The 11,916-nt window shown below is 45.5% G+C and overlaps 1 protein-coding gene across 2 annotated transcripts in view; it reads left to right on the top strand.

The window, feature by feature from the left end:
• The first annotated feature begins 4,009 nt into the window (after positions 1–4,009).
• tcirg1b (T cell immune regulator 1, ATPase H+ transporting V0 subunit a3b) overlaps positions 4,010–11,916 on the top strand; it is a 12,265-nt gene continuing 4,358 nt past the window's right edge. The window contains exons 1-14 of one of the 2 annotated variants that reach the window (XM_084147381.1): positions 4,010–4,180; positions 7,458–7,592; positions 7,802–7,880; positions 8,056–8,300; positions 9,259–9,323; positions 9,476–9,602; positions 9,717–9,796; positions 9,919–10,012; positions 10,185–10,397; positions 10,615–10,765; positions 10,927–11,066; positions 11,191–11,348; positions 11,479–11,569; positions 11,771–11,889. In XM_084147381.1, coding sequence (XP_084003507.1) covers positions 7,476–7,592; positions 7,802–7,880; positions 8,056–8,300; positions 9,259–9,323; positions 9,476–9,602; positions 9,717–9,796; positions 9,919–10,012; positions 10,185–10,397; positions 10,615–10,765; positions 10,927–11,066; positions 11,191–11,348; positions 11,479–11,569; positions 11,771–11,889 — 1,679 coding nt within the window. In that variant the 5' untranslated portion in view covers positions 4,010–4,180; positions 7,458–7,475. The remainder of the gene's footprint in view (positions 4,181–7,457; positions 7,593–7,801; positions 7,881–8,055; positions 8,301–9,258; positions 9,324–9,475; positions 9,603–9,716; positions 9,797–9,918; positions 10,013–10,184; positions 10,398–10,614; positions 10,766–10,926; positions 11,067–11,190; positions 11,349–11,478; positions 11,570–11,770; positions 11,890–11,916) is intronic. The other variant, XM_084147382.1, reaches the window with a different exon arrangement.

The raw sequence follows: 11,916 nt of genomic DNA, 5'->3' as shown, positions 1-11,916 counted from the left end.
TAAGAAGCAGACCTTGAATATCTCTTTGCATTCAGGCCAAAGAGTTCAATCTTGGTTTCATCAGACCAGAGAATCTAGTCCTTTAGGTGGCTTCTGTCAGAGTGACCCATCGGGTTCTTGGTCACCTCCCTGACCAAGGCCCTTCTCCCCCGATTGCTCAGTTTGGCCGGGCGGCCAGCTCTAGGAAGAGTCTTGGTGGTTCCAAACTTCATCCATTTAAGAATGATGGAGGCCACTGTGTTCTTGGGGACCTCCAATGCTGCAGAAATGTTTTGGTACCCTTCCCCAGATCTGTGCCTCGACACAATCCTGTCTCTGAGATCTACGGACAATTCCTTCGACCTCATGGCTTGGTTCTTGCCCTGACATGCATTGTCTACTGTGGGACCTTAAATAGACAGGAATGTGCCTTTCCAAATCATGTGCAATCAGTTAAATTGACCACAAGTGGACTCCAATCAAGTTGTAGAAACATCTCAAGGATGATCAATGGAAACAAGATGCACCTGAGCTCAATTTCGAGTCTCATATCTGAATACTTATGTAAATAAGGTATTTATGTTTTCTAATTTGTAATACATTTGCAAAAAAATCTAAAAACCATTTTTTGCTTTGTCATTATAGGGTATTGTGTGTAGATTGATGAGGGGGAAATGAATTTTAGAATAAGGTTGTAATGTAACAAAATGTGGAGAAGGGGTCTGAATACTTTCCGAAAGCACTGTACATAGGGCAGCAGCCTCTAAGGTGCAGGGTTGAGTAACTGGATGATAGCCAGCTAGTGACAGTGACTAAGTTCAGGGCAGGGTACTGGGTGGAGGCCAGCTACTGATGGCTATTTAACAGTCTGATGGCCTTGAGATATATCTCCCGAGTGGCGCAGTGGTCTAAGGCACTGCATCCTGGTTCGTATCCAGGCTCTGTCGTAGCTGGCCGCGACCGGGAGACCCATGGGGCGGCACACAATTGGCCCAGCGTCGTCCAGGGTAGGGGAGGGAATGGCCGGCAGGGATGTAGCTCAGTTGGTAGAGCATGGCGTTTGCAACGCCAGGGTTGTGGGTTCGATTCCCACGGGGGGCCAGTATGAAAAATAAATAAAAAATAATGTATGCACTCACTAACTGTAAGTCGCTCTGGATAAGAGCATCTGCTAAATGACTCAAATGTAAATATAAGCTGTTTTTCAGTCTCTCGGTCCCAGCTTTGATGCACTTGTACTGACCTCGCCTTCTGGATGATAGCGGGGTGAACAGGCCATGGCTCGGATGGTTGATGTCCTTGATGATGTTTTTGGTCTTCCTGTAACATCGGGTGCATTAGGTGTCCTGGAGGGCAAGTAGTGTGCACCCGGTGATGAATTGGGCAGACCCCACCACCCTCTGGACAGCCCAGCGGTTGCGGATGGTGTAGTTGCCGTACCAGGCGGTGATACAGACCGACAGGATGCTCTCAATGGTGCATCTCTAAAAGTTTGTGAAGGTCTTTGGGGCCAAGCCACATTTCTTCAGCTTCCTGAGGTTAAAGAGGCGCTGTTACAGTGAGGGAAGAAAGTATTTGATCCCCTGCTGATTTTGTAAGTTTGCCCACTGACAAAGACATGATCAGTCTATAATTTTAATGGTAGGTTTATTTCAACAGTGAGAGACAGAATAACAACAACAAAAATCCAGAGAAACGCATGTAAAAAATGTTATAAATTGATTTGCATTTTAATGAGGGAAATAAGTATTTGACCCCTCTGCAAAACATGACTTAGTACTTGGTGGCAAAACCCTTGTTGGCAATCACAGAGGTCAGACGTTTCTTGTAGTTGGCCACCAGGTTTGCACACATCTCAGGAGGGATTTTGTCCCACTCCTCTTTGCAGATCTTCTCCAAGTCATTAATGTTTCGAGCCTGACGTTTGGCAACTCGAACCTTCAGCTCCCTCCACAGATTTTCTATGGGATTAAGGTCTGGAGACTGGCTAGGCCACTCCAGGACCTTAATGTGCTTCTTCTTGAGCCACTCCTTTGTTGCCTTGACCGTGTGTTTTGGGTCATTGTCATGCTGGAATACCCATCCACGACCCATTTTCAATGCCCTGGCTGAGGAAAGGAGGTTCTCACCCAAGATTTGACGGTACATGGCGCCGTCCATCGTCCCTTTGATGCTGTGAAGTTGTCCTGTCCCCTTAGCAGAAAAACACCCCCAAAGCATAATGTTTCCACCTCCATGTTTGACGGTGGGGATGGTGTACATGGGGTCATAGGCAGCATTCCTCCTCCTCCAAACACGGCGAGTTGAGTTGATGCCAAAGAGCTCCATTTTGGTCTCATCTGACCACAACACTTTCACCCAGTTCTCCTCTGAATCATTCAGATGTTCATTGGCAAACTTCAGACGGGCCTGTATATGTACTTTCTTGAGCAAGGGGGCCTTGCGGGCGCTGCAGGATTTCAGTCCTTCACGGCGTAGTGTGTTACCAATTGTTTTCTTGGTGACTATGGTCCAAGCTGCCTTGAGATCATTGACAATATCCTCCCGTGTAGTTCTGGGCTGATTCCTCACTGTTCTCATGATCATTGCAACTCCACGAGGTGAGATCTTGCATGGAGCCCCAGGCCGAGGGAGATTGACAGTTATTTTGTGTTTCTTCCATTTGCAAATAATCGCACCAACTGTTGTCTCCTTCTCACCAAGCAGCTTGGCGATGGTCTTGTAGCCCATTCCAGCCTTGTGTAGGTCTACAATCTTGTCCCTGACATCCTTGGAGAGCTCTTTGGTCTTGGCCATGGTGGAGAGTTTGGAATCTGATTGATTGATTGCTTCTGTGGACCGGTGTCTTTTATACAGGTAACAAGCTGAGATTAGGAGCTCTCCCTTTAAGAGCGTGCTCCTAATCTCAGCTTGTTACCTGTATAAAAGACACCTGGGAGCCAGAAATCTTTCTGATTGAGAGGGGGTCATATACTTATTTCCGTCATTAAAATGCAAATACATTTATAACATTTATGACATGCATTTTTCTGGATTTTTTCGTTGTAATTCTGTCTCTCACTGTTCAAACAAACCTACCATTAAAATTATAGACTGATCATTTCTTTGTCAGTGAGCAAACGTACAAAATCAGCAGGGGATCAAATACTTTTTTCCCTCACTGTAGGTATTCCTCTTGTCCAAATGGGATACAGCAGTGTGCAGTGCATTGTCTGTGGATCTATTAGGGTGGTATGCAAATTGAAGTGGGTCTAGGGTGTCAGGTAAGGTGGAGGTGATATGATCCTTAACTAGCCTCTCAAAGCACTTCACGATGACAGAAGTGAGTGCTACTGGGCGATAGTCATTTAGTTTAGTTACCTTTGCTTTCTTGGGTACAGGAACAATGGTGGACATCTTGAAGCAAGTGGGGACAGCAGACTGGGGGTTGAATACTTATCTAGTAAATATATATTAGTGTTTTATTTTTAATTACATAAAATATGTTTTTTTTTTTTTTTTTACAAATGTTAGATCTTTTTCTCTAATTTTACAAAAAATGACAAATCCATGTTAATCCCACTTTATAACACAACAACATGTGGAAAAAGTGAAGGGGTGTGAATACTTTTTGAAGGCACTGTACATGTGTCAGTGGTTTTGGAATAGGGCTTTGCTTGAGAAATTTGGGCTGAGATGATAGAGACGTTTTATATTATACTTGACTGCAGGGCAAAAAAGCCTAAATGTTTTTTAAACGTATATTTGTCACCTGTCCACTCCAGACTTATCTCCCCCTATGCAAATAAAGTCTGGGGGGAAGGTTATTTGACTAAACATATCTACTGTCACGTGAGAACAAGTAACGTGACATGAAGCCAGAGAACGGGAAGTGCTGTCTGTACTTCCCCAAGAACAGCGAGGGGTGTAATCATTTGTTCAGACCATAGCAAACGTAAAAAGTTTAGCAACAAAAACGAGAGTTTCTATTGGACGTATTCTGATAGATCCCTCCCCGTTTGCTTTTGTTTAAGAAACGTTTTGCAACAGAATTGGCGCAATGAATATGCTCCAGTACAGTAAGTTTAGAAACTTTGTGATGCCCCTGTGAAAACAGATTTGTTTGCCGCTGTTTGTTGTTCTGTTCTGTCACCTTGAGCCAACTCTCACAAGCGGCCACCACAAAAGTTTTCGATCGAGCGGGACAGATTGAAGGAAACAGGTAAAGTTATAGATTTCCAACGTGCTTTCACAAAGGATAGATTCGTGTGTGGTCGGTCAAGAAGTTGTCTAATTTCAGTTATCGGTATGTTGCTATCTACGAAGTTGGACATTCTGTATGCTTGTAGGCTATTTGAGTTGCTGACATTGGAATTATCTAGCCTAATATAAATTCATAGACTTTATATTGTTTCTGTGGTAACTTAGCCTAATGCATGGAAACATTGTGGCCAAACAGGATCAGCTTTTTTGTTTTTTCTGACAAGATAGGGGGCAACGTTTGCCAACTTGGATAGATACAATGTTGCCAACAACAATGTCTCGTGATGACATCTGCAACTCTCCCCGCGAAATTAATACATGTAATTGGATTGAAAGGATTGATGCTGGACGGTTTTGCGCCCTTTTTTGGGTGGTGATTCTTTTCTTGTAAAGCGAAACCAAATGTATCACTCAAAGATTGTGTAGTCTACTATCTTCGGTCCGTGTACATTTTGGACCATTGTTTCACGAGTTAAAACTGAAAAATTGGCAACGTGAAAACGACCAGTTTTATTTGTTTATTTTTTAATGAAAAAAATGCTTTTTCTTTTGTTATCTTGTTTTTTCGCTTATAAACAAAAAAACGTGATATTTTGATTTTCACAAGTGGGTGGGGTTAAATGTGGAATGCCTGTCATTGGCCAAATGCAAAGCCAGCGCTTCCTGTCCCTTCAAAATAGCAGTTCACCCCTCTAACGTCATTCTATTCATCTACTATCTATTAAGTCATCTATTAATAGCTAGTAATTCATCTATCAATGTCAAGATAGTTATATTTCTCTATTTTGATTTAAGATTATAAGATAGTCACAACAATAATAGGGTTTATTGACCTATTAATGAACTGCTGTTACTGTAAATGGTTAGCTAACTGATATAGCCTAGCTCCTTTGATTAACCATTGGTAATATGAGCATCGTAGACTATATCATTTCAGAAAGAGGGGTGCTGTAGCTTTGCTGGTGTTGCTATTCTGTCTATCGATGGCATCGGCACAGGAAAGGAGGAGAGTGGAGGGGTCAGAGAATGACATTCAACAGAGTGACAATGAAGAGATAGATGGCCGGGTGAGAGATTCAGATTAAGAGCCAAAGGCCTGAGGCTACAGAGATGACCCACAAATGACTGGCCAGGCTACCAGACACACACCTGCAGTACACTCCTCTCCCACCCCCTTCTCCTGCCTGCCACATACTCACACCCCTAAAATGTAGGGAAGATCTAGTCCTGTATTCGCAAAGTGTCTCAGAGTAGCATTGCTGATCTAGGATTAATGATCAGGTCCCCCTTGTCCATGTAACCAGCAGATGCAGTTGTTATTTTAGCACTGTTCAGCACTGAGGAGGGTCGCCCTCATAGGCTGCACATGAGTTTCAAGTTTGGGGAAGCTAATTTTCACCATAAAAATGCACATTTATAATAATAATATAATATGCCATTTAGCAGACGCTTTTATTCAAAGCGACTTAGTCATGCGTGCATACATTTTTACGTATGGGTGGTCCCGGGGATCGAACCCACTACGCTGGCGTTACAAGCGCCGTGCTCTACAGAGGACCATGTAAAGAATTCCATACATCATCGCATTTGCAGACTTATGTAAGATGGCTTCTATTCGTACTGTGATGAGTAGGCTAATTAGGCTATATAATTTTGGCAATTTAATTCAAGACCCTGTCATCCTGATTGACTCCTCACACCTGTTTGTTGTGCCACAGTGCACAAAAATTATTCTAGAAATATCCAATCTTTTTAACGCTCTCACATACGTAGACCTAAAACTCATCCGTATTGACAATCAGATGTGTGCTTTAATGGATAAAACAATGATTTTGGGGGTTCTTATCAACGTTTCAGAAAAAGGCCTATTTAATTAAGTTGAATAGGATGTAGTAGCCTCTTAAATTCCACTAGGTGGCAGTAATGAGCAGCCATTAATCCTACAGTCTATTGGAACCGTGTTGGTATTTACAGCTTTGAAATGGCAGATGATAAGTAGGAGTGACACACACACAGAGAAACTATTGTATTACCATGCTTTCTTCATGGTTATATTGCATTTTACCCACCCGCCCGCTAGCCGTCAAATCTTTGCTTCCTCTGTCCTTGTTTCCTCCATCGCTCGCCTCTCTTTCAAAGCACATCGGAGGAGGAGGAGGCCCGAGGGGAGGAACCTTCAATCCTATCCCCCAATGTGCTTTGAGAGGGAGGTGAGTAATGAAGGAAACAAGGACAGAGGAAGCAAGGATTTGACAGCTAGTAAATTTTTTTGACCGTGCCTACCTATATCTACCACAATGACCTTGTACCCCTGCACATTCGACTTGGTACTGGTACCCCGTGAAACAAGGACGGAGGAAGCAAGGATTTGACGGCTAGTGGGTGGGTGGGTAAAATGTAATATAACCATAAACAAAGCGTAGTGATACAAAAGTATTAATGAAATTGTTGTGACTATCTTATAATCTTAAATATAAAATTGAAATTGAGAAATATAACTATCTTGGCATTGATGGATGTATTAATAGCTATTAATAGATTACTTCATAGATAATAGATTAATAGAATTAAGTTAGAAGGGTGAACTCCTATTTTGAAGGGACAGGAAGTGTTTGTGTGTATTTGGCTAATGACAGACATTCCACATTTAACCCCACCCACTTGTGAAAATCGAAATATCAAGTGTTTGTTTGTTTATATGCCAAAAACCGGAACAAAATAATATTTTTAATTGGCCAAAATGTACACGGACCATCTTCGTTCAGTCTCTCCCCAGTCTAAATGTCATAGAAAAATCCTCAATATGGTTTAACCTATTTTAGTGACCCACATCAAAGGTGGTGTATTGAGACCTGAGGCCTTTGCACTGACTTGTGGTCAGAATTTCTTTAGTTGTGAAGCGCATCTTGAGTGGAAATTCCACTACGTCGCAATTCATGTGACTTTTTCGGTTAGTCAGAGGGGAAGAATGCACTTTATCCTTCCCTTATCTGCAACTGTCACCTGATTTTGAAGCAATGGCTGTGTAGGTCAATGGCTCTGGTCTCCTACCTTAAAAGTTTAATGAAAAATAAGTTTGCCCTCTTGCCATGGACTAATACCATTTCTCTCTCTTCTCCTTATCCCTCACTACTTTTATATATTCACTGTTTCTATCCCATCTCCTTTCCATCTCCCTTTCTCAATCTCCCTCTCTCTTCCTCTTTTCTCTTCCCCCTTTTTCCCTCTCCCTCTAGGCCTATCTCTAGGTGGCTATGGGTTCTATGTTCCGCAGTGAGGAGGTGTGCCTGGTGCAGATCTTCCTCCAGTCTGGTTCGGCCTACAACTGTGTCAGTGAACTGGGAGAACTGGGCCTGGTCGAGTTCAGAGATGTGGGTTCTGTTCTCCCCTGACCTCGTTTGTCTTATATCTTCACTAAGAATGACTGGCTAAGAAACAGTAGCTGTAACTAATGTCTCTACCATCTTGCTATTAAGTTTGAAATTAGCGACATTAGCTGACGTGTAATAAAGCCTTGTGTGAATAACTTGTGAGTAACTAACTGTGTGTCTGTTGTATCCTTCCCTCTGTGGTGAATCAGTTGAACCCCAACGTCAACTCCTTCCAGAGGAAGTTTGTGGGGGAGGTGAGACGATGTGAGGAACTGGAGAAAACCTTCTGTAAGTACATAGATTTCTCACTATCGGCTCCTAAACCAAGGCCGCTCATTAAAACTATCCTAATACAAGAAAATTTTGTTTTACAGTTGTCTCCTATGCATTTGACTTTCTCTCCTTCCATCTCTCCCTGTCTCTTGCTCCATCTCTCTCTCTTTTCATCCTTCTCTTCACTCAGCGTTCCTGGAGCAGGAGATCAATCGGTCTCTGTGGCCCCCCCTCAATGGCCCCCTCCCTCCCCCCTGCCCGACCCCCTCGGCCCCCCAGCCCAGAGAGCTGATCACCATCGAGGAGGAGAGTGAGAGGCTGGCCAGGGAGCTCAAAGAGGTGTCCAGGAACAGAGACAGTCTCAGAGCCCAGATGACCGAGCTCAGCCAATACAAAGGGGTTCTCACGAAGACCCACTCCCTCACCGCCTCACAGGTCAGAACTACACCACCCAGACCCACTCCCCCACCACCTCACAGGTCAGAACTACACCACCCAGACCCACTCCCTCACCGCCTCACAGGTCAGAACTACACCACCCAGACCCACTCCCCCACCACCTTACAGGTCAGAACTACACCACCCAGACCCACTCCCTCACCACCTCACAGGTCAGAACTACACCACCCAGACCCACTCCCTCACTGCCTCACAGGTCAGAACTATTCCACCCAGACTCACTCCCTCACTGCCTCACAGGTCAGAACTATTCCACCCAGACTCACTCCCTCACTGCCTCACAGGTCAGAACTATTCCACCCAGACCCACTCCCTCACTGCCTCACAGGTCAGAACTATTCCACCCAGACTCACTCCCTCACTGCCTCACAGGTCAGAACTACACCACCCAGACCCACTCCCTCACTGCCTCACAGGTCAGAACTATTCCACCCAGACTCACTCCCTCACTGCCTCACAGGTCAGAACTACACCACCCAGACTCACTCCCTCACCGCCTCACAGGTCAGAACTACACCACCCAGACCCACTCCCCCACCACCTTACAGGTCAGAACTACACCACCCAGACCCACTCCCTCACCACCTCACAGGTCAGAACTACACCACCCAGACCCACTCCCTCACTGCCTCACAGGTCAGAACTATTCCACCCAGACTCACTCCCTCACTGCCTCACAGGTCAGAACTACACCACCCAGACTCACTCCCTCACCGCCTCATAGGTCAGAACTACACCACCCAGACTCACTCCCTCACCACCTCACAGGTCAGAACTACACCACCCAGACTCAATCCCTCACCACCTCACAGGTCAGAACTACATCACCCAGACCCACTCCCTCAGAGAACTACAACTACTGTTTGGATATATATTATGTATTAAAGTGAAGAACTACAATCTCCATAACTCTTTTCATTGTTCCCTATCACAGGGTCCGCCTCCTCCACTGGAAACAGTAGGCATTGTGGAGCCTAACCGACAGGATGTCCACCTCAGGTAAACCTAATTCGTCAAAGCGATTGCCAGTGTCCTTCCACGTAATTTTTTTTACATTGGCTCTGGACAATGACTGATTTGCATTTTCCAGTTGGTCATCTTACTCTTGCCAACTTACCTCGTTTTTTATTTATCTCATCCCTCTTCTGCAGTTTTGTGGCCGGTGTGGTCCACCCCTGGAAAGTCCCTTCGTTCGAGCGGTTGCTATGGCGAGCATGCCGTGGTTACATCATCGTGGACTTCAGAGAGATGGAGGAGCAACTAGAGCATCCTGACACGGTGAAGAGCGGGAGAGAGGAGGAGGAAGAAAGGAGGAGTTGCGCTATACTAAAAGTAGAGTAGCAAATAAGATGGTCAGTGAGTCAACGCTTCTAATATGTGATGTAATTGCAGGGGGAGATGCAGTGGACAGTCTTCCTCATATCCTACTGGGGAGATCAGATCGGACAGAAGGTCAAGAAGATCTGTGATTGGTGAGTAAACCTGTCCACTTCTCCTTGCGTTGTGATATTTTAACACATTACGGTGGTCCATGTTTATGCTTGTTTAATGACCCTTGTCTTTATTGCACCTCCTTAATAACTTGCATTCCCAGCTTCCACACACATACGTTTGCGTACCCCGACAGCCCCACGGAGAGAGAGGAGATTCTCCAGGGACTGCAGGGCAGAATTGAAGACATCAAATCTGTAAGTCCGACTACCACTGTATAAAACACATTCACCTTCATCTTTGTTGCTGTATCACTAACTTCAATAAGAATCACGTTGGGAACAGCAAACCGTGAGCAAACATTTACGTTCTTTAAAGTTGCCTCACACTCCATCTCTAAACCACCCCTTCTCCTCCTCCCCTCCCCAGGTCCTCTCCCAGACAGAGCACTACCTCCAGCAGCTGTTGGTGCGTGCTGTAGCAGTGCTGCCCCAGTGGAAGGTGCGGGTCCAGAAGTGTAAGGCTGTCCAGGCCGTGATGAACCTCTGCAGCCCCTCCGTCACCGACAAGTGTCTGATCGCTGAGGCCTGGTGTCCCGTCAGCAAGCTGCCTGAACTACAGAGTGCCCTGAGAGAGGGAGGGGTGAGATGGGGAAAGAAAGAGGGAGGGGGAGATGCAGAAGAAGGGAGGAAGGAAAGATTGTGTGAGATTGAGTTACGCAGCAAGATGCGAGGCAAGGGAGAGTTAGTTGTCTTTGGTCATGCTGTTTAAACTTAGGAATGGATGTAATTTTTCAAGCTACCCCAAAAGTGTACGACTTTAAGCACCTTCATCTTCTCTCTGGCTCTCCCCCTATCAGAGGAAGAGTGGCAGCGGGGTGGACTCGTTCTACAACCGCCTCCCCTGCTCCACCCCTCCTCCTACCCTGTTCCCTACCAACTCCTTCACGGCCGGCTTCCAGAGCATCGTAGAGGCCTATGGAGTGGCCAGTTACCGCGAGGTCAACCCAGGTATCACTCAATCAATACATTTATCACTTCAAACCGCTACCCGTCCAACAGACCAACCCAGGGAAGAACCACCTCTAGTATATGTAAATTATCCAAAATATTATCTCTCATTCTCTCGCTCAACCCTCTCTCATTCTCTGCTCCCACCTGTCTCTCCATAGCCGTGTACACCATCATCACGTTCCCCTTCCTGTTTGCGGTGATGTTTGGGGACGTGGGTCACGGCCTGCTGATGTTCCTGGCTGCCCTCTGGATGGTCCTGGAGGAGAAGGACCCCAAACTCAGGAACAACACCAATGAGGTTACACACACACACACACACACACACATCACACCCTTCCATACACACGCTTTAAATTGAGAGACTGACAATTATACTGATTCAGAGGAACAGTCCTAATATAATGTCTCTGTGTGTGGTTTAGATCTGGAGGATGATGTTTGGAGGGCGCTATCTGATCCTGTTGATGGGACTGTTCTCTATCTACACTGGGGCCATCTACAATGAGTGTTTCAGCAGAGGACTCAGCCCCTTCAGCTCCGGCTGGCACGTACGAGCCATGTTCGAGGAAGGAGTGTGGAAGTAAGGATACGCCCATGCCCATCACTCACATCTGCATAACAGCGCCACAATCCTTTTTCTGATTGTCCTGTATGTTTAAAATATCTGAGTTCTGTATCTCTCTTTGTCTCTCTCTCGCTCTCTCTCTCAGACCAACAACTCTTAAAGAGAACAACTTCCTGTCCCTGGACCCTAACATCACTGGTGTTTTTACCGGACCCTATCCTTTTGGCATCGACCCGGTATGGAAATGCACCTCACACTGCCTCCATCTTTCTCTCACTCTCCATCTCTCTCTTCCTCATCTCTCTCTTCCTCATCTCTCTCTTCCTCATCTCTCTCTTCCTCTTCTCTCTCTTCCTCTTCTCTCTCTCTCTCTGTCTATTCTCCTCGTGATTGTTCCCATGACTCAGTTATGACTAACTGTGCTGTGTGGTCCTCAGATCTGGGGTCTGTCCAACAACCACCTGACATTCCTCAACTCCTACAAGATGAAGATGTCCGTCATCATCGGGGTCATCCACATGACCTTCGGAGTCTGTCTGTCCTTCTTCAACTACAAGTGAGGGAACATTGCGATAGTGTGTGT

The sequence above is a fragment of the Coregonus lavaretus genome (genome assembly GCF_964263955.1).
Source record: "Coregonus lavaretus genome assembly, chromosome: 29".
Lineage (NCBI taxonomy): Eukaryota > Metazoa > Chordata > Actinopteri > Salmoniformes > Salmonidae > Coregonus > Coregonus lavaretus.
Note: the sequence above shows the minus strand (reverse complement) of the source record. Positions and strands in the feature narration are given on the sequence as shown.